General features: G+C 55.2%; 6 protein-coding genes across 6 annotated transcripts; 1 reads left to right on the forward strand and 5 right to left on the reverse strand.

Moving 5' to 3' along the window:
- Positions 1-964: 964 nt before the first annotated feature.
- BGZ61DRAFT_530855 (Alpha/Beta hydrolase protein) lies at positions 965-3,256 on the reverse strand (the record flags this gene model as incomplete). The annotated part of the gene is made up of 2 exons (XM_046253622.1): positions 965-3,086; positions 3,165-3,256. The coding sequence occupies 2 exons, from the start codon at positions 3,254-3,256 to the stop codon at positions 965-967; spliced, it is 2,214 nt and encodes a 737-aa protein (XP_046105860.1).
- Positions 3,257-4,885: 1,629 nt separating this feature from the next.
- On the reverse strand, positions 4,886-5,790 carry BGZ61DRAFT_574035 (cutinase-domain-containing protein; the record flags this gene model as incomplete). The annotated part of the gene is made up of 3 exons (XM_046256147.1): positions 4,886-5,119; positions 5,195-5,352; positions 5,432-5,790. 3 exons carry the CDS (start codon positions 5,788-5,790, stop codon positions 4,953-4,955), a joined length of 684 nt encoding a protein of 227 aa, XP_046105861.1. The 3' UTR covers positions 4,886-4,952.
- Positions 5,791-6,638: 848 nt separating this feature from the next.
- BGZ61DRAFT_417289 (uncharacterized protein) lies at positions 6,639-10,158 on the reverse strand. Its single transcript, XM_046243404.1, has 4 exons — positions 8,820-10,158; positions 8,449-8,750; positions 8,045-8,360; positions 6,639-7,995 (listed from the first exon to the last, which is right to left on the reverse strand). Exons 1-4 carry the CDS (start codon positions 9,768-9,770, stop codon positions 6,889-6,891), a joined length of 2,676 nt encoding a protein of 891 aa, XP_046105862.1. The 5' UTR covers positions 9,771-10,158; the 3' UTR covers positions 6,639-6,888.
- Positions 10,159-11,122: 964 nt separating this feature from the next.
- On the forward strand, positions 11,123-17,625 carry BGZ61DRAFT_505150 (ubiquitin elongating factor core-domain-containing protein). Its single transcript, XM_046251824.1, has 8 exons — positions 11,123-12,865; positions 13,040-13,044; positions 13,932-14,647; positions 14,695-14,908; positions 14,963-15,912; positions 15,959-16,051; positions 16,102-16,467; positions 16,519-17,625. The coding sequence occupies exons 1-8, from the start codon at positions 11,314-11,316 to the stop codon at positions 17,408-17,410; spliced, it is 4,788 nt and encodes a 1,595-aa protein (XP_046105863.1). The 5' UTR covers positions 11,123-11,313; the 3' UTR covers positions 17,411-17,625.
- Positions 17,626-17,758: 133 nt separating this feature from the next.
- On the reverse strand, positions 17,759-18,829 carry BGZ61DRAFT_492737 (uncharacterized protein; the record flags this gene model as incomplete). The annotated part of the gene is made up of 1 exon (XM_046250575.1): positions 17,759-18,829. The coding sequence occupies one exon, from the start codon at positions 18,827-18,829 to the stop codon at positions 17,759-17,761; it is 1,071 nt and encodes a 356-aa protein (XP_046105864.1).
- A 3,081-nt stretch (positions 18,830-21,910) lies between these two features.
- Positions 21,911-23,690, reverse strand: BGZ61DRAFT_476311 (uncharacterized protein; the record flags this gene model as incomplete). The annotated part of the gene is made up of 4 exons (XM_046248789.1): positions 21,911-22,132; positions 22,524-23,007; positions 23,044-23,291; positions 23,358-23,690. The coding sequence occupies 4 exons, from the start codon at positions 23,688-23,690 to the stop codon at positions 21,911-21,913; spliced, it is 1,287 nt and encodes a 428-aa protein (XP_046105865.1).
- Between the last annotated feature and the right edge of the window lie 2,427 nt (positions 23,691-26,117).

Consider the following 26,117-nt stretch of genomic DNA (forward strand, 5'->3'; position numbering starts at 1 on the left):
CTCCATCGCCTTAGCGGTTTGTCTTGCCTGCCCTGCAACACGGAACACGGAACAGGATCATAACGGCGATTCCGGGTCTGGTCTGGTCGTTAGTTCCATGCCGTTTATTCGGTCTGCTTGATTCGTTGTGCTTGATTCGTCCTCCTCGACAGCATTGACCTGCCATGTCCAGCCCGCTTCCGTTCCCCGTCATGCCGCGCCGCACTCATTCGGATCTGTAAGTCCGCGAACCAATCCCCGCCACCGGGATTATCAAAGTCGGATGTTTTCTGCCCTGTTTCTTTTGCCTGTCTTTTGATCTGGGCTTCTGTATCCCTTCTGTACATGCCCAGTCTATTTTGGGGCGCAGGGACCCTTGGTTTCTGATTTTCTGATTCCGTCGTGTTTCATGAGCGAGTCGGGTCGAATTATTCTAGAAGCTATGCATCATACACACCACTTTCATCATCACCCGTCCCCGACTCATCCACCGCTTCCTCGCCCCCTTACTATAGTACGCGCCCTGTCGGCCATGCCCCAGTGCTGATGCTGGCCTCTAAGTACCTCCATGTATTCAATAAATCGTCATAATTATATCCGAAGCCCTGTGTTGTACACAATGGATACCCTCCTGTCCTGCACATCGCGATCGGGAGGCCCGCTTGCCCACTTCGCCCCGTCCCGCTTTGCCCCATTTCCCACGCCTCCAATCCCAATGTGTTACTCTCCCATTGCCTCCACAGACGTCATCCGGCATCAGGCTATGCGCTCTGGTAACATCTCACTTTCTGTCGCAAGATGGCCGCGGCCGCAACATTGTCTCCGAGATCTGAAATCATCCCCTAGGGTATACGAGACCGAAGGGGCCTCAATCAAGCGGCCAAAACACCAGCCCGTTCAAGCTTTCGTTTCCGAAATGACCAAATCTTGCAACCAACCCACGTGTCGTCAGCCTGCCGCCTCGTCAGTCACATCGTCCATCACCTCAGTCGTCGTCGCCCAGCCCCGTCAACCCACTCGCGAGGCCTTGCATTCGCCTGCCCAGCAGGTCGTCGGAGCTGTTGAGCTTGATCAGACTCTTGTTCATGTTTTTGCTTTTGCCAAGTCCCAAGCCCTTCTGCCTCTTGCTCTTCCTCCCTGTCTTCCAGTTCTTAGCGCCGTTTCTCGGTCCTGTTGGTGTCGCGGTATTGCTACCACTATCGCTATCTTGATCTTTTATATCTGGTACCTGCGATTGAGTCGAGCTTCTTCCTCGGTTCAGCTTGGTCATGCTAATCTCCAGTGGCTTGTCCTCGTCTCCGCTCGACTCAGTTCGGGCCTGACGTCCCTCATAGCCATACATCGCAGCAGTCCTTGCCCGGATGTCGCGCAAGCGCACAGCATCCACGTGGTCGAAGAGTTGTTCAAACCAGCCTACGCTTCGGTCGAAATGCTTCCAAGCCGGTGGGTAGACTGCTGGGAACTGCATGAAGCCATGCGATGTTCCAGGGATGAGCATCACTTCAGCTACATCTCGCTCGTTGAATTCCGGCTCCTTGCCATTCGTATACTGACTCCTCGTCGATCTTTCCTGTAGGAACGCTGCCTCCTTGGCCCTCCGCAGCCTGGCTGCAAATATGACCGTGTCATCTACCAATGGGTCTCGTTCTCCAGTCAAGAAATAGGTCTTGGGGAAGTTGACCAATAGGGCCTCCGGCGCCAGCACAGGGCAAAGAAGATAGTCTTGGCTAAAGTCCGGCCGGTTATGTGCACCAATGTACAAGATGATCATGGCCCGCATCATCTCTGGCGTCAGTACTCTGTCGTTGAAGTACGAAATCATTGATGACGTCGCCAGCCGTGTCCTCATAGGCTCTACCTGGGGGGATGTCTCTTTGACATTGGATATTCCGTTCTCCTTCGGGCGTTTAACCGTCTTAGGGCCACTATCAGCTACTTCCGGATTTGGGCTGCTTGGGCTGTGGTTTGAAGCCATCGGATTGTCTTGCGGCTTCGTGCCGTTCTGTTTTGGCTGCAGTGGAGGCGTTGTGTCATCCTCGTCTTCTGAGTGATGAGGTGTTCCGACTAGAGCATTATACTGCATACTCTTGCGCCTCACAATAGGCCTGTTCGTCTTCCTCATCTTGCGATCTTGAATCAGGGACATTTGTTCGTCCGTCATCCAGTTGCCAATATTCATGTCCAAGGCAGGATAGAAGCAAACAAGCCCATCGGGGGCGGGTAGATTGCTTCTAGTAGATCGACGAAACTGGGCGTTGCTTGTCTCGAGGATCATCAGCGTGGCGGCAACGGCCAAGTTCCCGCCAGCACTATCTCCCGTGATAATCACCCTTGGAGTCTCCGTTCCAGGCATACCCAAACATCTTCCTTTGGTGTTGATAATCGTCGAGTAGACGTCATAACACTCGTTGAGGGCATAAGGATATGGAAACTCTGGTGCTTTTTTGTAGTCCAGGCTGAGGATTGGCAGGCCAGACTTGGCAGCCCAGGCGAACAACTTGTCATCATTGCACCGCGGGTCCATAGCGACAAAGCCACCGCCTGGGATGTCTAGAATCAATCTGTCATGTCGCTCGAGGTCCGCCAGCGGCCCGTCGAAGTAGAGCCAGGCCAGCACAGGCTCCTTGTAATCGCTGTCTGCTGGCCTGGGGATTCGCAGTTGCCTGGGTGGCCATCGCATGAACCGTGGACGCATGAGTCCTTGAAAGAAACTCAGATACGGCGAGGTACCCTTGTTCCATGCTACACGGAGGTGGTCCACGGTAAGCATGCCTCTAACTTTGCGGACCTTTTCATCGGCTTTCTCGGCCGCGACGAGGTAGAAGAGAGAGAAGACCATGCTCGCCAGGTCGCGGAGCCATTTGGATTTGATCTTCATGGCGGTCCAGAATCCCGCGTCCAGCGCAGTCAAGACCCATGTTGCACGGTAGTATGTGGCATCGTACATATTGGCCATGGGCTCGGGGCTCGCAAGTCCGACGAGGGCGCTGAAATTGCGTGCAGCGTAGAGGTAGAGCATTGTGATGGCAACCGTCTGCCATGCCGTCAAGCGCTTGGTCGAGAGCCTCGAGAGCATCTGGGCGCCGGGAGGGCCATGTCGGTCACCCCTGCGTGAGTGTTAGGCGATTCTTCCATCTCCAGTTTACCCCACGGGGAAGTGGAAGGGGACGTCCGGGGAAGCTTACTTGACGAGGTAGAAGGACCAGAAGGTGAGAACAGCAAGCACCTGCAGGCGTCGCGACTTGGCCGAGGGCCGCCCGAGGACGTGGTCTATCATATTGAGGGCAAAGCTAAGCAATTTGAAGCTTTGCCTAAATGTAGATGTTTCGGCAAGGAGGATGAGGGATAGAGAGGTGTCCCGGGGGGCCAAGATGCATTGTGCCCTATGCTCCGGGTGCAATTGTCAGTCGCATTCACATGGGCATCCCACAAAGGCCACGCAACGAGCCAACGGGGCGGGCAAGGCGCAATGCCTCGGCGGATACTGCGGAACTCGAGAAGTTGGTGAAGACGAATGGGGATCTGGGCTGGGGATCTGGGCAGGCGATCAATGAGCTGGCAACTGGTGGAAGGGCTCGGTTTCGCGGTGGGCTGACACCAACAAGACACACGGTTGGTCAAGACAAGCCTGGCAAGCCTGACAAGCCTGGGAGAAGACAAAGAACCGGGAGAAGTAGCGCATTGCGAGAACATGTGCCATTGACACTGAAGACGTGCGGATGCTTTTCGGCGCCTCAGAAGCCGAGCTGATGACTCGTGACATGTCGTGTCGCCTGCGCACTTTGTCTCGTGCTGACATGTGAAAGTGTAAGTTGCACGCGGGGGCGCGGCCATTGGGCGAAAGCTTCGGCCTCCGCTTGGAGGGGAAGGGATGACGTCTAGGTACCTATGCGCTGAAGGGCATCAGACACAGGTAGTGGGGGTACGCTAAAAGCAGTGGACAGCGGGACTCACCAGCACTCTTCAGCACTCTTCAGCACCCAGCGGCACACAATGAGTGGTGGGAAAACGTTCTAGAAGCCGCCTGCTGACAACAATGGCGCCGGTGGATCGGGAGACCAAGTGCATGAAGACCAAGTGCATGAAGACCAAGTGCATGATCGACACTTGCTGTGCTGCAGGCTGCGTACATGACATACTACGTTGCAGTAACAGTGTCTCGGTATTTCTTGCGCCGCAGCGTTGCAGGCCGCTCCCCTTAGCCAAGATAAGTCTGGCACGTGGGGTGCCTAAATTTACATGCCCTCGTGATACACCCCGCGACACTAATAAACCCCATCATTCCCCGCTGAGCTTACATCTTGGTCTAGGGTAGGATGCATCGCAACTTGAAGGTGACTGAGTTGAGTTAAGAGATGGGAATTATGTTTAAATCATGCATGTTTCCAATGGTGTAGATTCTGTCATTACATTGAACCGCAAGACTCCAATCACAGTAAACATGTCGAACACGCCTTTTGATCCCTGGGAGGACCTTTATCCGTTTGCACCATACCCACAGCTTGAAACACGACTGCCCTCCATTCTAGATGCAACGCAACATATAAGGCCATGACATGTCATTCTCGAGGCCTGATCTTCTTGAATGAATTCGTTACCTATGGACTGCTCCTTAAGAACTTGCTGCCATAACCTTTCGCGGTCGTACTGCCGGACCCCTCTAAAGCTTAGCGCTTAGCTGCCCTATCCTCAAAGAAGGCGATAAGGACTAGCAGCATTTTATTCACAATTGGTATGAAACATCTGTTTCTGAGCCTAGAGCAAACAATGCACTTCCAATTCCACTGTGGCAAGTAAATTATGGTAATCCAGTCAGAAGCTTAGGTCCTTAATACCAAGATCGATCCGGAGCCGTCACATTTTTTACATTTTACTCCTTTTCTGTAGTGTAATTATACAAAGCTTCTAGCTGAACAATAAGTACATGTGGTGAAAACGGCGGACTAGTCTAGCGTCCCTCTGATAAAATCCCCCTATTTTCCAATAGCACTGACAACAAACGCAGCCGCAGCATCAGCATCCTGGCTGTAAGTCAAGTGAGCCGCGGTGATGACACCAGTGCCGGAGCAAACGGCATCGCCGGCGTGGCAGAAAACCTTGAAGCGGTTGGCGCTCACACCGGTGACGGCCTGCTTCTGGTCTACAGAGCGAGCGTGTTAGTCGTTGGTTCCGCATCCTGGGGCCAATTGTAGAAAACAAGGGGAGGAGAACGTACAGGGATCGCCAAAGGTAACAGCCGCGGCGATCTTGCCCGTCACGTCGGAGGAAAGCGACTTGGCGGCGTTGTGGACGAGCATGGCGCCCTGGGAGTAGCCAGAAACGACGACATGGGTGCTGGGGCACTTGGTCATGGCCTGCTGGACAAGGCTGGCCCTGTTTGAAACAGTTAGCAATCGTGAACCCTGGGTCGATCCTTGGCTGATTGTGCGGATTTGTTTCTGCTCCCACTTACATCTTAGCGGAGCCAGCCGTGTCGCCACCCTGCATGATGCCGGCCACATCGGCGGCGTATTCAACGCCCTGAACGGCCAGCTTGCCATCGCCCAGCTTCGACGCGAGGGCCTCGAAGAAGGGCGGGCCGGTGGCGGTACCGACGTTGCCGGTCTCGGTGGTGCCGCGGGCGAAGATGACAGTCACGGCCTTGCAGTCGCCCGAGAGGCCGTTCTGCGTCGAGCTTCCGAAGCCGCTGCTGGAGCTGGAGCTGGTGCCGGTGCCGGTGCCAATGCTACCCCAGTTGAACTGCCGGATCACGGGACCGGCCGTGACAAAGGGCAGAAGGGCGATGAGGATGGTGCGAGAGATGGAAGGCATGGTGAATGAATGGGTTGTTGAATGAATGAGTTGGTGAACGAATGGAAAGAAGCTGGCTTGCGGCTACTGAGTGTTGAAAGAGAGAGTGAAGGAGAGATGCTGTGATGGCTTGATAAAACTATAGACGACTGCCTTGACGAGACTCTTATATGCTCGAAGCTCTCTCAACATTCTTTCAGCTGCCAAGAACCACATCGTCATAGAAAACACTCGCCATTCGATCCCGCAAGATCTTCCTAAAGAGGCAAGCCTCCAGCCAGCGCCAGTTCCTTAGACCATCCTGACTCCTTGACACCCCAAAATAATCAATCGCACAGCCTAGTCTGCCCGGTTATCAAAGTTTCCCCCACCACAAATTCTCCGACGGGACGAACCTCGCATCGCCGAAACATCCATTTCCTTTTCTCAGCCCATCTTGCCCGGGGTGTTGCTCGTGTCAGCGCGAGCAACCGGCGTGGGTGTGGGGCATGGAGCATGGTGAAACGGGCGGGCTGAAACTACGACTCCTCCCGAAGGCCCGGGTTGGCGCGTGGGCGCCTGGGAATGGAGTCTACTTTCTTTTTGCAATACCTTTATTGATCAAACGCCGCTTTAACCCCGGGAAGAGAGCCGAGGTACTGCTCTGAGAGGTTTGGCGTCCTCTGAGTCTGCTGAGGATTGTCAAGGCGCTCTCACGAGGTGCGTCTGTGTGGCCAGGGTAAACTGGACTTGTGGTCCAGCAACAATATACGTCGAACGCTATGTGGGGGTTGCGCGAGTCGTCAAGATGCGCCCTGCCAAGTAATTATGAAATGGGTCGGCCGGAGCAGAGGCGGATGAAACCAGAAACTAGAATGCCGACCGAACTTGATCAAATAAAGCAATCTGTATTGGGGCCTAGTAATAAAGGAGTAGTATGTTAAAAAATGACAAGGTGAGAAGAGAGCTGCGTTAGATACCGGATCATACACATCCTGAGAAATTCATGTCTCGTAATGCCTCATCGTTACAACACCAGAAAATCGGCATACCGGCCGTATGGCACATCCTAGAACATTAATTTCCTCCTATGACCATAACGCTCAAACATCATCCCGTCGTGGCTCTGCGTCTCATGATTCAAGAGGTTGGACCAACGGGGTTTCCCTCTGTTGTGACGAGGTTCGAATCCGCATCTTTGGAGCTCTGCTCTTCAAGTCGAACCTTGACGTTTGCGTGCTGTGCGTAGACTCGCAGGCCGACAACACACACTGCATTCCATGGCTTCTTCTTCTTCGGCCCCGGAGACACCGGCCCGTCTCCAGGGAAGGAGGAAATGTCTGAGGCATCGTCAGAATCGGAATCGGAGTCGGAATCAGAGTCTGGATCTGAGCTAGACTCAGATGAGCCTTCTTCCTTGACCACTGGTGGAGTCAAGGGGTCATCCTGCACAACCGGGTTTGGCGCATCTTTCTCAAGTGCACTGTTATTTGGCTGTGTTACAGGAGCCTGCGAGGTGTGACTTGGTGGGTCCTGCTCTTCCTTCTTGTCCTCTTCGTTCTTGTTGGTGGACTCGCGGGTTGATGATTCCGAGTCGAGCTTCGGCTTGGGAGTCATGTCTCCCTTGGGTTGAGCCTCGGCTGCTGTCTTAAACGAATCGTCAAGTAACAGGCCTGGTGGAGACTTGGAGGACTTGTCATCCTCCTTGGGATCCTTCTCATCGGTGACATTCTTGTCGCTGGTTATTTCTTCCTTGCCCTTGCTTTCATTGTCCCCATTGGAGCCTTTGATCAACTCTTTCCGCATGTGTAGCATAAACTCTTCCATCCGCATCATCGCCTGCTCGACCTGGTTCCCACCCTGCATCTTCTTTTTCTGATTGCGCCGCTTTTTCTTTTCTTCGGCGCGTTTCTTCTGTAGCTCCTCATCCTCATCCAATACTCCGCCTTTTGCATGGGCAAGGTCATACTGTAGACCAACCTGGCGTAGCTTCTGAGGGTTATTATCCGCACCAGCCTTGACGATCTTTTCCACTGTGGGACGATCCTCATCCCGTTCAGCAGTGAGATTGGGGACAACCTCATATGTCCCTGGCTCCAGGTTCATCTCGCAGTTAATGGAACGTCGGTCCCAGGTGTGGGCAGACCTAATTTGGCAGATTGGTGTGGCGGAGTCCACCCGTCTGAGGAGAAACTGAAGGGTAAACTCGTATTGACCCTTGAGATCACGGAAGTACCGGTCGTCGAGCTGGAGCCTTGTGAGAATTTGGAAATGCTTGCGGTGTAGGGCAACATACCTGCGACAAAACAATCACTACCATGCCCTCTTCCTTGACCTCAATGATGAATCTCTTTTTGAGATATCCTGTTAACCATGACACTCTGATACTGGTCCATTGCTGAACCACGGTCCACCGCTGGTCAAAGAGACGAGTTCTATACAGCCACTTAAAGTGTACAAGAACATCGTCGTATGACATCCAGAAGATACCGTCATCTCCAAATTCGTGGCGAAGCTTCTGGATCATGTACGGGGTCCATTCTCGGGAGCCGTCTGACCAGGGCCCATGCCATTCCCCAGTGCCACTTTCGGATCGTTGGCCCCAAGGATTCCTGCCAACAGAGTCAGCAAAAGTTCCCAAATGATATACTGGATCATGCAAAACCGTAACTTGCCGGAGATTAGAACACGAGTACATACCTGATTTTGACCAAACGAAACTTGATTCCTTCCTCGTTTTCCACTTCTGTGGCCTTGAGAATAGAATATGCATGTCGAAGAACAAGCCCGTTCCGCGAGTCTGCTCCAGGACCTGTGGCTGAGAGGCCAAAGACAAACTCTCCGTCCTCACTACCAGATCCTACCATTTCGCGCCAAAGACGCTCCTTACGAAGGACTCTGTTTCCGGCAACGACGGTGGTGACGCCACCGGTAAGATCTTCGACCGCAGTACCAGCCCATCCGCCATCAAGGGCTCCGTAGTCGCCATGAACCTTGGCAAACTGCATTGGTCGTTAGCTTAAGGACAGAAAAATAAATAAGTGCAAAATCGTTGGAAAGGAATAGCATACAGCTTTTTCAAGCAGCGGGAGCCAGGTCTCATTGGCGTCGTCGCATTTGGCAAAGAAGAGAGCCTCGGAACCATTCTGCTTCTGTTTCTTGTACAGCCGGGCCTTCTTACCCGTGGAGTCGTAGACATCCGAGTCCTGACCGAAGTCCTTTTCTTTGAGGTACATGTTGTCATCCACCACAGTCGAAATCCACTCTCCGTCTCGATGGAAGACGAAGCCGTAAACGCCACATTCTTCGTCTCTCTCCACGCAGATCTTGTTCATCAAGTCCTTCCGGTGGGCAATGGTCGCCAAGGCGGCTAACCACCAACAGTCGCCGCTGCCCCCCTGCTTAATATCAGTGCTTGAGAAGCCGTCTACGGTGAATTGCGGGCTCTCAAAGACCCATGACAAGCGATGGACAGACCCGGGTCTCGTTGGGGCCATGCTGTAGCAACTATCATCCTGGCCAAGGTACTTGCGCAAGTTGCCAACGTCAATCTCGAGCTTGTCATTTCCTAAGACGCCACTGTCTTTCAAAGTGTCGAGAGACAGCTTGACCTGCCATGCTCGGATTTTGCTGCTTCGATCGCTCTCATCATTACAGCCACTTTCCCATTCTCTTACCAGGCCGTGTAAGCAGTTATCGGTTCTGATTGAGAAATCGGTCTCGATGTCGAAATCAGGGTCGCTAAACTTTGAGTTGGTACGCTCACACTCGGCAACAACAGCCTGAACCCGGGCACGACACTCGGAGCGGGCCTGTTCATAGCCATGAGCAGCATTTCGAGTCCTGGATTGTGATGTATCGAAGTTGGGAAGGAGAGGTTCGTATAGGCTACGAGGAAAGATGGAAGTGACCTTTCCGGGGGCTTTGGCATGGTATCGAGACCAGAATTTGGAGACCAAAGCCTGAGGGCTGAGAGGTGGCTTAGGCTTTGGCTGGGGAGGGGGGATCTGGGGATGTTCCATGATGTTGAAGCTTGGAAGTGATGGAGTTGGGAGGGCAGTTCATAGGACGAGGCTGGGGATGTAAGATGACTATATAATAGAAGCGCAACTGGGCTGGTCTTTCCATTCAGCTTCTGGGTCTCGGCCCGGTGACCATCATGCAGCTTTCCGTACGAGGACGAGTTTTACAGGGGATGTGCCATAGAAGCGACTGATTGGAGGCGCCGCTTTTACAGGGACGGGGCGCATGCGGCTCGAAATAAGGCTGTGAGATCTGGTGATGGATGAATCAGACTTAAAGGACTCATCCCAACACATAACACAGGCGGCGTCTGGCCCATGTGACCACCACCAGCTGAATGTGGGAAACTGGATCCGAATTGCGTATCTCTGTGAACCCGAGCAGTCCGCGAGGTGGAATGACTCTTCGTGCTGACGCTATTCCGGAATGACACGAAGGACGGCGGCACCCGATGCGGATGCGGATGCGGATGCGGCTCTTGTGGCCGAGATGTCACGAAATGGGCTGCGGTTGCCTGAGTTGTCAATAGGCAACCGTGGCTAATAAAAGCAGCGATGGGGGAGCCTCAAAAATGACGAACAGCGAGTGGTTACCTCTGTGGAAGCGTGAATGCGAGATGCGACTCTAGTGTAGGACACAGACGCCACGGAGTATTTGCAACCAACAGAAGTCGTGAGGCCCCGTGTTTCACTGAATGGAGTTGTAGGGGCCTCAAGAAGGACATGCGGTAATCGCCTGACTGCTGTTGCACCTGCAGACGACGCCAATGAATGTCGGGTTCAGCTTTCGCCACGTCAGCAGATTGAGGCATTGCTGCTGCTGCTTGCTCTGAGCTTGAAAGACGCAGAGGTCAAGTTCCGGCATCAGGCAGTTAGGCAGGTAGGCAGCGAGGCACTCAAACACGGCTTCCGACAGCGGGCGGAGAGCCGCAAGAGGCCTGTAGAACGGCCGTGTGCCATCCATGTGGGAGGATGGAGACGGCAGCAGTTTAACATGACATGGGGTGTGCACATGGTTCATGTCAGAGGGCTGGGTTGAATGCGCAAGACCGTGGATGTGGAGGGAGTGTGAGTGGGTGGCACACTGCAGCCAACCAAGAGCCCTGATGCATATGGCATTTAGCACTGAGCAACCTGAAGCATCGCCAGAACGCCGCCTCCTTCGTAGGGCTGAGAGAGTTGAAGTGCGTACCTGGAAGAGAGGAACAAGACCCATCTCCACTCATAATTTCATCCGGTTGACCTTTTAACCGGCCGGTCGGAACCGTTCGGCCGAGGAGACGAGAACGAGCATGAACGCATTGCGCCGCTTATTTTGTCTACCCCACCATTGGCTATCTTATCCGTTAACTAATCCATCATGTCGCCTCCTCGGCAATGGTTCTGTCTCGACCGCTATCATCACCACTCGCCCCCTTCCGTATCCTCGCCAACGACCTCGTCTGTTACATGCCTCAACTATACGGCCCCAGGAATCGCCCCGCCTGGTTCTCATAACACCTCGCCTCCTGTTTGATGATTGAACCCGCCGAATAGAACCGTCATGCCCACAGACGAGCCGACCGACGACGTCAACCCCCCACCCGAGCACCAGCCATCTTCACCGACCTCCACCACCGCCGCTACCGCCGCTGCCGAAATCTCCCCTGTGCTGGAAACGTCGGGATCTGAGTCGAGTGATAATGGAATTCGTTTGAGCCCGGCAGCTGCCCGGCGGCTTGCTCGTCGCAATCTCGGTCGCGTGTCCCCGACCCCCGACCTCGTTACCAGCCTGGTTCGCCCTTCGTCGCCTGATGACGTCTATCAGGTGGCCCAATTTCGAAGAACATTCAATCCCGGTGGAGGAGCGAGTTTGCAAATGCCACAGCCCGCTGGGTCTGCTATTCCCAATGCCAACGCGGAACGACGTTCGGGGCCTTTGCTGCCACCCCACCCTTCCTCGCTCGACATCCCCAAACGTTATGGCGGCGACTGCATCTTTGACATGTACTCCTTGACATACGTCAAAGATCCCGATGTCAATCTTCTTTGCCCGATCTGCCACGACCCCCTTGTCGACCCTGTCACGACGCCATGCGACCACACCTTCTGTTACCGCTGTTTGCGCCAGAGCATCTACTCAAGCCCTTCCGGAACGGCTTGCCCCATCGACAGGGACCCTCTATTATGGCCAAACTGCTTTAGTGCCGCTCGACTCGTGCGCACCCAGTTGAACAATCTTATGGTCAAGTGCCCATATCACGGGAGAGGATGTAAGGAGGAGCTGCGACGCGAGGTGGTCGAGCTACACGCAACGAATGATTGCCGGTTCAAAGACTTTACCTGCCCTGGTACAAACTGCGACAAAACTTTACGATCCAAGCCAACAGACGACACTTGTCCTCATGTCGAGATTAAGTGCTCCTACTGTCAAGCTGGAATTGAGGCACCCGACCGTGATTTCCATATGCTCTCATGCCTCATGACCAAAACCCGGTGTGAGGCATGCTGGCGGCTGGTCCGACGACGTCAAATGGGCTCTCACCAAGAGTCGGAGTGTGATGGAATCGTAATAGCATGTCCTTACCAGGAGTTTGGCTGCCCAAGTCGTTCGCTACGCGGGCTGATGGGCTCTCATACTGTGATTTGTGCTTTTCATCCCGACACGCCCTCTGGCGTCATTATTCGATCTCAACGGGAGCTCATCCAGTCGTATAGCGACCTTGGGCAGCAAATACAACAACTCAACACCCGTCAAGACGAAACGAACCGAAGGATTAATGAGGTCACTGCGTCTGTCAGCCGTCGTGGAGGAGGTGATCCCGCTGGGGGCGACAGTCGCACCATGCAGGACCTGGATGCCGGCTTCGAAGAAGTTCACCAGAATCTGACACACTTGGAGGCACGGCAGAGTATGTGGACGATGAACCAAGTCATGCCGATCCGCGAGGAGGTTACCGAGTTACGAAACAATATCAACATGATCCGGATGCATGTCAACTGGCTGCTCAACCGAAGCCGCGAGGAGGGCCGCATTAGAGCCGCCAACAACTCGGGCTCATCAACGATCCGCCGGGATGGACCCGGGGATGGGGGCCATATGCTTCCCGAGCGTCGTCGGTCGACTAGCCAGGAGACCGACCTGCCACGTCTGTGACGTGGATGCTTCTTGTTTCTTTGTTTTGCGTTGGGGAGGGGTTCTGGAATTTATTGGCGCTTGGTTGGTCCACGGAATACCCTTACAATATATAGGCCTGGGGAACAGATACAGCGATATTGGTGATATCTAGAGAATGTGATTTTATGCTTCGCGTGGTCTGCGCATCTATGAGCTCTTCGACGAAAACGTGACATATTGCCCAATCCAGACCGGAGGACTCGCAAGGTGTAAATTCGCCACGATTAGGACATTGGCATTCATACTATCTTTCCAGTTGATTCTGTTCCCGAGAATCCGGAGCGTGGCGAAACATGACTGATGTAGAGTCGACGTCTTTCGCGGTTGTTGGCTGGGATTAGAAACCGCGGTGTCTGCGGACTCGTCACTTTGCGTGGCGGACTTTAGCACCGTGAGGGAAACTTTGCTGCGGAGTTTGCCAGGGTGCAATGCCGTCTATCCCTACCCCGAATAATTTCTCCGGTATCCTTTGAAAGAATCAACCGCAAAAGCTTGATAGCTTCGTCGATAGCACCTTTGTGACTCCCAAGGCAGATTCTGATCCCCTAACTCGCTGAAGCACCTGGTATCTTCCCCCCGAAGCTCCCCAAGGTGTGCACCCACAGCTCCAGGCGGCAGCGCCACGACAGGGTTCAGCCGCTAAACCATAGCAGCCTCACCGCCCCACGCCGCCCCAGCGCCCCAGCCTCAGGGATCCCCCACTACCACCACCTTCTGGAGCTCGACCCGTGAGGCTCAGGCTCCCCAAACCCTCCCACACCCGACGTCAGCCTTGCGAATCCATCCCCCCCTCTTGCACTTCCCGCGCGCACTTCTTCCGCCATCTCGTTCTTTCTCACCTGCGTCTTTCTACCGGCTTGGTTTGGAGATACGCCACCATGGATCCTAACGACCAGCCCTCGTGGACCGGAGGCGATGCCCCAGACAAGGAGAAGATGGAGCAGGCAAGTTGGCCTCGATGCGCGAACGCAGCCATTCACGCATGCTAACCATGTCGGCCCCAGATCCGCGCTCGACGTCTGGCCAAGCTCGGAACCTCGACGCCTGCTTCCTCCAAGTCCGAAGAGAACAAGACATCCGAACCCGAGTCCTCGAACCCTTCCCGCACCTCCACGCCGAAGCCACAGACCTCTCCTGCCGCGGAGCCGTCGCGGCCCAAGATCAACATCACCCCGGCCGCCGGCTCGAGTCCGAACCCCTTCGCCAAGTTGGGTGTGAAGGAAAATAACAAATCAGAGCCGTCCAGCTCAACAGGTAGCTCTCGTTCTCCTCGTAAGAGGCTGGCTTCGGAGATTGACGATGCCGTTTCAGCGGACCGACCACCACAGCGTGCGAACAACGCCCAGCCCGAGTCCGACACAGACTATGCCAACCGAATCCTGTCCCATATCTTCCGCATCTCAGTGGACCCCCATAACATGACAGATAACCATAGCCATAGGCTGGTATTCCTTCCTAACCTGAACGAGGAGCTCAACGACTCAGGGGAGTCATTGAAGCTGTCCGTGAACACGCTGGACCAGGCCATCATGGAAGCTCTCAATGCTTGGCCTCAAAATAAGCCTCTCATGCAGTACCTCCTGCCCTGCTGGAAACGCGCCGTCAAGACAGGCACAGCCACCAAGTTGACGGAGGGATTTAGATACGAGGTGCACGAGGAGGCGAAGCGATTGTGCATGAGCAGCTGTCTCTTCGCCCTCACAATGCCAGACTTATACGGGTGAGTATAATGACCAAATAACTGGAGTTTCCCTAATCATTGTATAGCCGCGAGCCCAACCCGAAGCATGACACTCTCATGCCATTTCTGCTCAAGGGTGTACAGAACGACGATGGCCTATGCTTTGACTTCATCCGAGAAGCTATTAAGCGTTTCGACGAGGATGAAGCGTTCCCTGGGATATTCAGCAATGCAATGGTTCAAATCAGCGCCAAGTTGGGGTCTATGTCTATGGACGAGGATTACAAACCATACCTTCAGGTACACTTCTCTTGCCCCACCTTATCATGGACCCGATCTGACACATCCATGTAGGCCCTCATGACTTACACGAGGTTCCCTCCTCTAATCGTCAATCTGGCAAAACATCCTTGCTTCAAGATGGCACAATCTGCCGCCGGGATTGAGAAACATACGATTCTCGGTCCCTTCTTCCGCATCTCACCTTTACAATCCGAAGTCATCAAGAGCTACTTCCCTGGCCCCCGGACGCTGGACAAGGCCAGAATTCGCAATGCGCAGGATTCCTTGCGCATGGTAATTCGAACTCATCAGGATGACCTCTTCGCAATTGCCAATGCATTCATCCGGGCCGGCCCCGACACGCGAAGTCGCACGCTGGACTGGTTTGCCTACATCGTGAACATGAACCACAAGCGCAGAGCTCTTCAGGTCGACCCCAGAGAAGTAGCCTCCAACGGTTTCATGGTGAACGTGACGACAATCCTCGATCGATTCTGCGAACCTTTCATGGATAGCGACTTTAGCAAGATTGACAAGATCGACGATGATTATTTCCGCAAAAATCCACGAGTTGATCTCAAGGATGAGACAAAGCTGAATGCTGACCAGGCATACTCAGACGAGTACTACGCCAAGACACTTCCCGGCGAGCCAAATTTCATCTCGGAGGCCTTCTTCTTGACACTCGCTGCTCATCATTATGGAAGCGAAGCATGTAATTCTCAGTTGAAGAACTTGGACCGAGACATTAAGTACTTGGAGAAGCACCTCAAGGCTATGGAGGCCGAGCGTCCCAAGGTTGCCAACGTCCCACACCAGCTACGGCTCTTGGAGGAAACACTGAAGCGTCACACCAGCGTCCTGGAGAAGACTATTGGAATGAAGTATGCCATTGAGGGCGTCCTCCTAGATGAGCGAATGCAGAGCACCTCTTTGCGGTTCATGCGATATGTTGCCGTTTGGCTGCTTCGCCTTGCGACTCGATCCAAGTACAAGCCAGGCCTCGAGTCGAAAGAAGTCAAGTATGTTATCCTTTGGGATAACCCGTACCATTGCTAACCTGCCAAGGCTCCCTTTGCCCAATGAGAAGTTGGACACATTCTCCTGCCTACCCGAGTATGCTCTGCAGAATATTGTGGACAACTTCAAGTTCATCTTCAGGTCGGTTTGATGGGATTTGTATCAAATCCATGTTGCTGACAGGGCTATAGATTCCTTGCCAACATTCTCCCCAGCGCTGTGGGTGATGAGATGATTGCGCTATGCATTACCTTCCTCCGATCCTCTGAGTACATCAAGAACCCCTATCTCAAGTCGTCATTAGTATCGCTACTCTTTTCAGCGACCTGGCCCTTTATGCATCTCAAGCGAGGAGTTCTTGGCGATCAGCTTATCTCATCCAAGTTCGCTAATGAGCACCTTCTGCACGCCCTGATGAAGTTCTACATCGAGTGCGAGTCGACTGGTGCCGACTCAGCGTTCTATGACAAGTTCAACATCCGATATGAGATCTTCCAGGTCATCAAGTGTGTTTGGGTCAATGACCATTACAAGAGACAGTTGACTCAGGAGAGCAGGTGAGATTTGATTTTGACATAGTTATGACATGGTCAGCTAATAAGAGTCAGGGTCAACAAGCAGTTCTTTGTTCAGTTTGTGAACATGCTGCTGAACGATGCCACCTACGTCCTGGACGAGGCACTCACCAAATTCCCCAAGATTCGGGCTCTTGAGAGGGAGCTTGAGAACCCAGCACTTCCAGCCGAAGACCGCCAGAAGAAGGAAGAAGAGCATCAGACCCTCGCGAACCAGGCCACGTCGTTCATGCAGCTCGCCAATGAGACGCTCGAGATGATGAAGCTCTTCACCGAGGCCATGGGCGAGGCTTTCACCATGCCCGAAATCGTCTCGCGTCTGGCGAGCATGTTAAACTACAACCTCGAGACCCTAGCAGGAGTGAAGGCTGGCGCCGAGCTTGGTGTCGCGAATAAGGACAAGTACCACTTCCGACCTATCCAACTCATCTCGGACATTATCGACATCTATCTCAACCTCGGTAGCTCTGCCGTTTTCATTGAAGCGGTGGCTGCCGACGGTCGCTCCTACAAGCCAGAGGTCCTGGACCGTGTGTCCCGAATCCTCACGTCAAAGCATCAGAAGGATGTAGCGGATATTGCCCGCTGGGACAAACTCAAGGTCAAGTTTGTTGACGCAAAGCTCCTGCTCGATCAAGCGGAGCTGGACTTGGGCGAGATCCCCGCGGAATTCGAAGACCCCATCATGGGCGATCTCATGAAAGACCCTGTGCTCCTGCCTAGCAGACACATCGTGGACCGCTCCACCATCGTGCAGCACCTTCTCAGTGACCCTAAGGATCCTTTCACCCGACAGCCCATGTCTATCAACGATGCCATCCCTCAGACGGAGCTTAAGGAAAAGATTGATAAGTGGCGCGAGGAGCGAGTGCAGGCTGCGAAGGACAAGATCAAGGAGGCGGCTATGGATACCACGGAGGGTTAAGTGCGAATGATCATTTCATGGCATATGTGCTGTGCGATGCTAAGGGAGAGGCATTGAGATGGTGTGTTACTTGGCTTATTATGATGTTTTTCCTGTTTGACAAATAGCACGCGGGCACGGCGGGTATGGATGGCAAGGTGAGAGATTACAAGCAGACTGGTTTTGGCCCAAGGGCTTAAAGGGGCTATCGGTTCTACACTACAGATCATGACGGGTTATGCTATCTACGCTTATGACCATGCCTCTTTCCATATCAATTTGGGTATCTCCACCAACCGTAACAATTTCCTCGCTCCCATCAGCACTCAAGCAAGCCCATGTACAGTAGCGCGTTTTCTTTGGATTCCATCATGCCTCAATGGCGGTTTGCCCCTGAAACTCTGCGACCACTTTGTCCAGCTCCGTGATGATCTCTGCCTTGCGCTCCGCAGAGCACCAGCTCTCCTCGACAGCTCCCCGAACGATCCAGTCCCAGTCGGCGACGGACAGACCAAACGTCTCCTGCACGCGGCAGTACACCTCCCCGACGTAGGCTCCGAAGTAGGCCGGGTCGTCGCTGTTGATGCTGAAGCGCACGCCGGCGTCGAGGAAGGCTCGGATGGGGGCGTCCTCGAGGCGGTCGATGTTGCGCAGCGCAACGTTGGACCACGGGCACAGGGTCAGGAGCGTGCGGTTGGCGGCCAGCGAGGCCATCAGCGCCGGGTCTTGGGCGGCGGCGAGGCCGTGGTCGATGCGCGAGACGCCCAGGTTCTCCAGCGACGACGTGATAAAGGACGCCGGTGCCTCCTCGCCGGCGTGCGTCGTCAGATGTGTCCCCGTGCGGGCGACACGGGCGTAGATGTCCTTGAACAGCTCTGGCGGGAATGGCTTCTCGCTCGAGACCATGCCGAAGCCCACCAGCGTGCCGTCGGTGAGATGACCGCGGTCCAGCACCGTGTCGACGAGAGCGTCAGACTCGGGGACCGGCAGGTGGCGCAGGATGCAGACGATGAACTCAACGGTGATGCCGAGCTCCGCCTCCGCGCGCTTCTTGCCCGCACCGAGCCCCGCGACGACGGTGTCGTAGCTGATACCGCGTGCTGTGTGCGCCTGCGGGTCGAAGAAGACCTCGGCGTGGAGGACCTTGTCCCTTGCGGCCTTTTCAAAGTAGGCCCATGCGAGCGTCTCGTAGTCGGCCTCGGTAATGAGCACGCTCATCCCGAGATAGTAGTAGTGTAGGAAGTCATCGAGGCATGTGAAGTTCTGGTAGCGCTCGCGGAGCGTCTGAGGGGAGGCGTAGACGGGGTCGTCGGGCAGGGCGATGCCATTCTTCTCGGCGAGGCTAAAAAGGAGCTCCGGCTCGAGCGTACCCTCGATGTGGAGGTGCTGCTCAACCTTGGGGAGGGCGGCGATGAAGCCGTGGAGAGTTGATTTGCACATGATGCCGGCTGCGGTAGTTTGGCGGACAAGGATTGTACTTTGCGCGTCCGTATACTTGTTGAATGGTGGCCGAGTCTTCGAGCCCGGGAAGTTTCACTTGAAACTCGGAATGAAACTGTGTCTCGTCGGGGGATCTGGCTGTACAAATAGGTGCCCTTGATGAGTCTTATCCCGTTGAGAGCGTCGGATCAGCTTGATCTATGACGGGATTGACCAATCCACACGGCGAGCTTGGGCAGAATTTGAACGTTGCGGACCGATTGGAAAGCCGCGTCGGGGGCTTCCGTCCGTTGACGTCGGAGTTGAGCGACAATCCGGGCATCTCGGGCTTCAGCGGTGATTTTTTGCATATGCGAAGCACCACTCGGTGTCAGGCGGATGAGCCTCTCGATGGCGGTCTGCAAGAGCATCCAGCACGTCCCGCTTGGTGTTCTGGTTCTGGGTGCTCTGCAACGCGCGGGCTCCTTCACCTCGACCTCCGTCTTTCCGCGTGTATGTGCGTGCGTGTGTGTGTACGTAGTACTAATATCCCCCCGGAGATGTGGCGCATGCGGGCCTGGGATGCTTCGCCGGTTCTGTCAGCCCGCAGCGCGACAAGGCCAACACGGCTGTTGGTGCTCGTCAAAGTCGTCATGGGCGACATTTCTTGTTCCAGCTGATCATCATAGTCAGCGCTGACCACGGTGTTTAGCCCCGGCCTAGTAGATGTTGGGGCGTATGCACAATTGAAGCCTCGCACGAAAGCGCAAGTCGGGTCCACTCCCGCAGGATTTCTTGTTACCTCCTCCGCCCATCAGCATTCGAGCCAACGACTGCCGAGTCCCAGGAGTGGCTTCGAGTCTTTGGGAGGCTTGCGTCGTCGACTGGGGTAAGACTAGCGCCTTGTCCTGTGTCATCACGTCTTATCGTCCCATGCCATGCCATGCCGACGGACCCCTCTCCTGGGACACAGGACACAGGGGGCAGGGGTAGAAAGCAACGACGCCAGAATACTTCCGTTCCGACACCCGCGTACTACTACGTAGTACTGTACGTACACGTACATGCGTAGGAGACAAGTTGACCAACATCGGACGGAGACTGATGGGCCTGCGGGCACTGCAGTGCAGACGCGGCAAATGAATGGCTGATCCGCCACCCACACTCGCATCCGCATGCTCTGTCCACATCCACATATGGGACAGGGAAGCCAGAGGCCAATGGCAAGATTGCAACGCCTCGTCTCCGAGCCTACGTCCCGGCCGTCTCTCGCTTGGATGCCGGTCTCCGCCACTGCGATTGCCCTTGAGGCTTGGATTCACTCTTTGCTGGGATCTCCAAGGGGGCCAGCCTCAGTCGACCCTGTGACGTCTGCGTATGCCATCTCCAAGGGGAGCCTCCAGGTATGTCTCTATTTCAGTCAGTCCCCAGTGAGCAGGGAAATTGACGGCATCCCACATATCTTCCGAGTACCGAACTTTAGAGTCCCGTGGCCGGCCTTCCGGTTGTCCTGCTGCCGACTCGCCGAGCGGGCAGTAGGAACCTGCTAGTTAAATGCAAGCTGGCGGGCGGGCAGAGGAGGCGTGGACTAGGATCTGCCCCTCGGATGGCTGGAGCTTAATCACCAAAATAGATCTGGGCCTTGATCCGTCATGATTTGTCCCTCCCAACACAACGACCCAGACTCCGTGTCAACGAGACGACGATTGCGTTCGAGTCCTCTCAAAGAGGCTCCCCGGTCAGGAGAAGCTGGCAACCAAATAGCTTTGCGGCTAGGGTAGGACTGACTGTCCGGCCCGCCGCTAGGTATTGCACTGCGCGACTCCTGAACATGGGCATGGAGCTTAGGGCACAGGGATAAGCTGGGCGGGGGCCAAAATATCATAGTGCATACGCACTGGAGCAGATACTGGAGCAGAGGGCAACCAGTATCGGGATCGAAGGATCTCGGCTCGTCGTCCCCCACAAGTCGCATGCGCTCACACGCACGAGATGCTCAAGTCTTGCTAGGTTGCCCCTTTTGACTGGCCGCGCCTCGGCTTTCTTCCACGCATAAACCTTACGATTGATCCGCCAACCTGCACCGGTGCGAATCGGAACTGTTCCGATCAGCGGCAACAGCCGTGTGCAGGGAGATTCTCGACATCCACAGAGTAGCTCGCATGCAGCTTGCAGTGCGCTGACTCTGCCTGTTCGAATTTGCTCACAAATCCTAGTTGCACTAGATTAACAGACTGACGTACATAGCGTACGTACTCTGTGGCAGAACCTCGTCGTCGACTCACAACATCACAAGGAACTACTACGCAGTAGTTTTGATCAATGTGGGGGGGTGGCTGAACTGGCACCACGACGGCGGAATTGGTGGCTCCCATCAAGTGAGAGTTTGGAAAAGAAACGGCCCTTGGAAATCTGTGACGAGTTGCACAAAACATAAATAAAGTGCATGCTCGGTTCGCTTTCCAGAGGTGTTGGATATGAGTCCTCGATAGGAACAAAGGTCTCCCTTCAAACAGGAGCCCCTGGTATCCACCCCTGCCACCGAACAGGAATTGAAGCATCATGATTGAGTGTTATCTGCCGAGTCACTCGATATTGAGTCAAGACCCCCGGGCAAATATCCTCGGATGGTGGCCGCTAGTTGTAAGAAGAATCAAGCCTTTGGTACCCACTGTCGGGTGGCTGTCACCTCGGAGAACCCTTGGCTGGATAATGGGACCGGACTGCTGGGAGGTCCTATAATGGAGCATCCCACAGTGATCGTCAAATAATCTAGCGACCCAGGAGGGAAGGGTTAGGAGCGCTCCCAACCAAAAACACGGTAATTAAGCACTGGCTCGGACCCCGGGCGGTTAGAATTCTGATCAGACCTAGCCCACGAGCCGACCTAGTGGCGTCATCTTAGCTGGCGTTGTATTCCGGCCACGCTACCAGGACACTCTGGTCAGCGTTTATCCCTTCAGTCGAGCTTAGATGGAACGCGCAAGGTGGCGGAAGGTGGGGGCCATCCGGTCGCTGAGGCACACTTCTACTCACCTTGCCCTTCCCGATCGTAAAGCCGCTCGCTAACATACGTGGAGCAAGTTCTGGTGGATGAGGGAATCAGTCGGAGAGGAGCTCCGGGACTAGGACCATCTGGCTTGGTGATTGAGGCGTAAACACAAGACAAGCTTGGGCCACAGTGGGACGGCGTACGTAAGCTCTTTGGATTCGCGGCGGCATAACGAGCGGCGGGATGTGGGTTGCAGTTGATGGATGGTGGACCGTGTCAAAACCCTCTTGTGGGGAGGCAGATGGGGAAAAGATGTCCCCAGCAATTGACGGCTAGAATATCTCAATAAACGACTAGCGCGCAAGAATCGGCATGAACATGGACTTGACGAAAGCCTCCAGGTCCAAGCTCTGTCGGCAGTTTGCCAGATATGGGCAATGCCGGCACCGGCGAGAAACGAGTGATCCATGTCGTACAGGGCGAGCTGAATAATGAGGAGCGGTTTTCGCAGATCGCTGGCCTAACCGAGCAATATCAAGTCCTGTGCATTGTAAGATGGTGGGCTGCCGCAAGCGTGCACTTTCACAGTGACATCTCACCAAGCTACGTGAGACTCTGGGTATGTACCGGAATGGAGATCAGCGGGTAGATGCAGCCAAACTCAAGCCCGCGCTGGTGTGGCTTGTCCCGCAATCATGACTGGCACAGCATGAGTGATCATACGTGATAGTGGCACGTGGACGAAACAGGGTGCTGGATCCTCTTGCCCCTGTCTTGGCCATCGGCCGGGTTCGTCAACGGGAGTGGATGTTGTACGTATCGGCCGTCGGGTGTCATTCGTGATGGGAAGTGGGAGGTTCTGTGGGAACCGATCACCACGTCCGGTAAAAGAACCGTTCGGTTGGATAGGGGGGCCCATCCCAGATTCAACGTGCACAAGGCGTGCCAACATCGCCCCACCAGGAGGCACGATCCAATGACGGGAAGGGCACCCGCATGGGGCCTCATTTTGACGGCCACCAACCCGTCGCCATCACCAAGGGCAAGCCGGCCTGGTGGAGTTGGGGGTACGTACTCCGTGGTCAGAGCAGTCCGGGAGGCTGGATAAGGTGTGATTGCGTGCGTCGCCCTGTCACACGATGATGGCAGGGGCTCGTTGAACCTCCAGGTAGCGACGCGACGGGCCGCCGTGTCGTTGGGTCGACGACTGCCAAGAGAATAGTGCTGCTAACGGGTACTGTACCGAGCATTAGCATGGGGGTTACTGCTATGTGCAGAGTAGCCAGCCAAAGGGATGAATGAAGGGCAAAGCAAGTCGACGCATCGCGCTTCCGGCTTGCGTCCGGTGGCGGATGGGAAGTGGCTGAGCTCCACATCAGCCGCAGGGCCGGCGTCTCTGTGGCTTCTGCCCTTTTCCGGACAACAGACCGGGCCAGAGTATTGTGTTCTCGAAGTCGGGTCGGACATCCGTCGCATCTGCACCTCGACAGCCTAGGGAGTCTTAAGTGGAGGCGATTTAACCGTGTTACGTAGCACGTAGCACGTTGGCCAGCCCACTTTCTCCTCCTCAAGGCCCAGAGCTGTAGCAGGACGTAGCACACGGACGGAGGCTCTCCAACGAGCGAGTGCGAAACGGTGCGAGGCGTGGCGATGGCGCTGGTGGCCCTGGATGTGTAACTGGGTTTGCCGCGCGCCCTTGGGAGACTTTGGCGACCAGAATCGTTGGTATGGGCCGACGGGAGGGGGGGCGCGTCCAGTGTCGGGGTGTGCGTTTGATCGTCGCTCCGGGCTGGCGTGGCAAAGCCCGCTGGGATCGAGTCGAGGACACAGAGAGAGGCCAAGGAGTGGTCGAGGAGCGGCCCCAGCAGAGACAGCAGGGAGAGGAAGCATGAAAGGGACCGGGGCTGGCAGCAAAGATGTGGAGTTTCCAAGGCTTTTGAAGGCGACGATGCTGCAAGAGGCGCCGCTGGCTTCCAGGGCAAGGGCTCCTTCAAAGTTGGCAGGCCACGCCAGCCTCAGGAGTTTCCAGGCTTCGCATCAACCGGAATAGAAAATCCATCCATTGGGTAAGAATCGAAGAGGATAGGTAGATGCAGGACAGAGGACAGAGGATACAGGCAGGTTGGGTTACGGGGCAGGCGCCGATTGCGCTTGCGAGGTCGCACTCCTGCCCATTTACGGAGCTGGACATGATGGCACTTGCTCAAGGGAAGGTGCGACTCCAATTGTACGTAGTATGTGTACGTTGCTTGATTGCTCTCCTCCTCGGTAGGTAGGGGCGCATGCATCTGTCAACCTTCATTGGTAAGTAATCCGTCCATGACAACAACGTGATAGGCTGCAGGCTAGAGAGAAGATTGAATTGGTGTTGAGGACGCGGGAGGTGTAACTGAGATCGCTCGCTAAAGTCATCGTCTGTCTGGCTGTGATGTCTGCAGGGCGTGGTCCGAACCGACTTCGGTTGTGCTATGTAAACTTACGCAGTACTACTGTACCTACCTACCTACGCAGTACGCAGTCGGCAATTGGGTAGGATACGTGGGGTGGCGTCCAAGAAATAACGGGTAAGGGACTGGAGGGAGGGTGTACACTGGCAGGGCAGGCGCGCACGCCGGTGCAACCAAACAGGCTCACTAACTTACCTCAGGCAAGGTAGGAGCGCATCGGTTCGGCCGCCCACCTCCCGTCATCATGACCATTCCCATCTCAACTAAATTTACCAACCAACATGCCAATCCCAAGCCAAGATGGTCGATTTTGCCGCCGCTCATCGCCGAAGAATCAGGCTACGGGGTGCTGGCTGCGCGGCCACTCGGCATGCGTCCCCCATCTCCATCTGCGAATCCTGCAGCTCCGACATGCTCCAACATGCTCCAACATCGTCAACCCCTCGTCACTTGTCACCCAGCTCCAATCTCAGCCCACAAAGCGACTACGTACCTACCTAGGACATGGGCACTAGGGATCACCGAAAATTGACACCACTCTCAGTCTTCTAGTTGAAGGCGCTTGCTGTGCCCCTAACCATCGGTAACTTGCCGGCGCACCGTGCAGCAGAGGCCCGTCCATCCTGTCTTTCCCACTTTCCAGCTCAACTTAGCGCAAACCGTCCCCGGCCTCCTTGTGACTTTAAGGTTAGGAAGGCTCTTCTTCGTCACCTTCTAAGAACCAGTCGGCGACTCGGCCCCGCTCTCGCTTCTCGGCGGCGTGTTTCCAACACCCGGCCGGACGCGGAGTAGTCTCGTTGAGTCGCTACCCAGGAAGGCAATTCATTCCCCTTCATCGGCAGCGTCTTTAAGGAGCCAAGCGCTCGTGCCGCCCACCACGAGAGCCAGACGCAGTTCTAATAACCCACACGACGACGGCGTCAGAGGATCAACGTCCCTGAGGCTCGCTTCCGGGCCACGACACCACCAGGGCTCCGCGTATAGCATCTCCACGCTCGTTCTTCTCTAGTCTAGGCTCAGGACCTCGGGGATATTGAAGGCGAGACATTCCCGTGCCGTGTGCTACTATGTGCCAAGTCGACCGCACCTCGGAGCCCTGGCGCCCTCAGATCCCACATATCTGATGCCAGATTGCTTCGAGGCAAACCATATTCGCGTCTGCGTCGCCCGGTGCTGCGCATCCAACAGCCCTGGCTCTCCGTTACATGCAAGGCGGCCCTGTACTTCAGACCATGCCTAGCGGACGCCTGCCACTAGTGTGTACTCCGTGCAGTACCATTCGTCCCTAGCAAACATCGAGATTCCTCCTCGACCACGGGACCCCGGCGAGCCGCCCGTCCAGCCCTTCCCTCCCGGCGGTTCACTCGGCTCTAGCCCGAATCCCCACTACGACCCCTACTGGGGGACTCGTCATCATGTTCCCACCCAAAGCGGCGGATACAACTGTGCCATTGGCGAACACATGGAAGGGTGGCACCCCCTCGGAAACCACCATGGCCGAACCCACAGGCTTCGGCAGGCCGTGTGCCCAACGGCAAGTTGCAGGCTTCCTGGAGTCATCCAAGCAGACCAACCCTAGCCACAGCTCGGGCGAGGGCCTCGAATCGGCCAAGGGCATGGTCTTTGGGCGTCTAAGAAGCCACCGGCGAGGTCAGCCATACCCGCCCTAGGCCCCGTCTTTGGCTCCGTCCCCATCCCAGTCCCCATTCCAATCCCCCCGGGCCTTCATTCAACGGCTGCTGACGCCACGCGTCTGGCAAGGAGGGTAAGGAGACCACGGAGGACATGGAGACCATGAATCAGAGTTCCAAGCGCTCCAACTCAATCAATGGCTTTAATTCTCCACGAGTAGGGCAAGCCGAGATTGAGG

This window comes from Ilyonectria robusta (assembly GCF_021365365.1).
Source record: "Ilyonectria robusta strain PMI_751 chromosome Unknown BGZ61scaffold_7, whole genome shotgun sequence".
NCBI classification, from domain to species: domain Eukaryota; kingdom Fungi; phylum Ascomycota; class Sordariomycetes; order Hypocreales; family Nectriaceae; genus Ilyonectria; species Ilyonectria robusta.

What these genes read in the sequence shown, in the direction of transcription:
- BGZ61DRAFT_417289 (XM_046243404.1), bottom strand. Translation starts at nt 9,770, where the DNA reads ATGGAACATCCCCAGATCCCCCCTCCCCAGCCAAAGCCTAAGCCACCT. An exon ending in TCCCGCTGCTTGAAAAAGCT is followed by an intron (nt 8,751 to 8,819) that starts GTATGCTATTCC and finishes CGACCAATGCAG; the next exon opens with TTTGCCAAGGTTCATGGCGA. An exon ending in TAGTGATTGTTTTGTCGCAG is followed by an intron (nt 7,996 to 8,044) that starts GTATGTTGCCCT and finishes ACAAGGCTCCAG; the next exon opens with CTCGACGACCGGTACTTCCG.
- BGZ61DRAFT_505150 (XM_046251824.1), top strand. Translation starts at nt 11,314, where the DNA reads ATGCCCACAGACGAGCCGACCGACGACGTCAACCCCCCACCCGAGCAC. An exon ending in ACAATGCCAGACTTATACGG is followed by an intron (nt 14,648 to 14,694) that starts GTGAGTATAATG and finishes ATCATTGTATAG; the next exon opens with CCGCGAGCCCAACCCGAAGC. An exon ending in CAGTTGACTCAGGAGAGCAG is followed by an intron (nt 16,468 to 16,518) that starts GTGAGATTTGAT and finishes AATAAGAGTCAG; the next exon opens with GGTCAACAAGCAGTTCTTTG.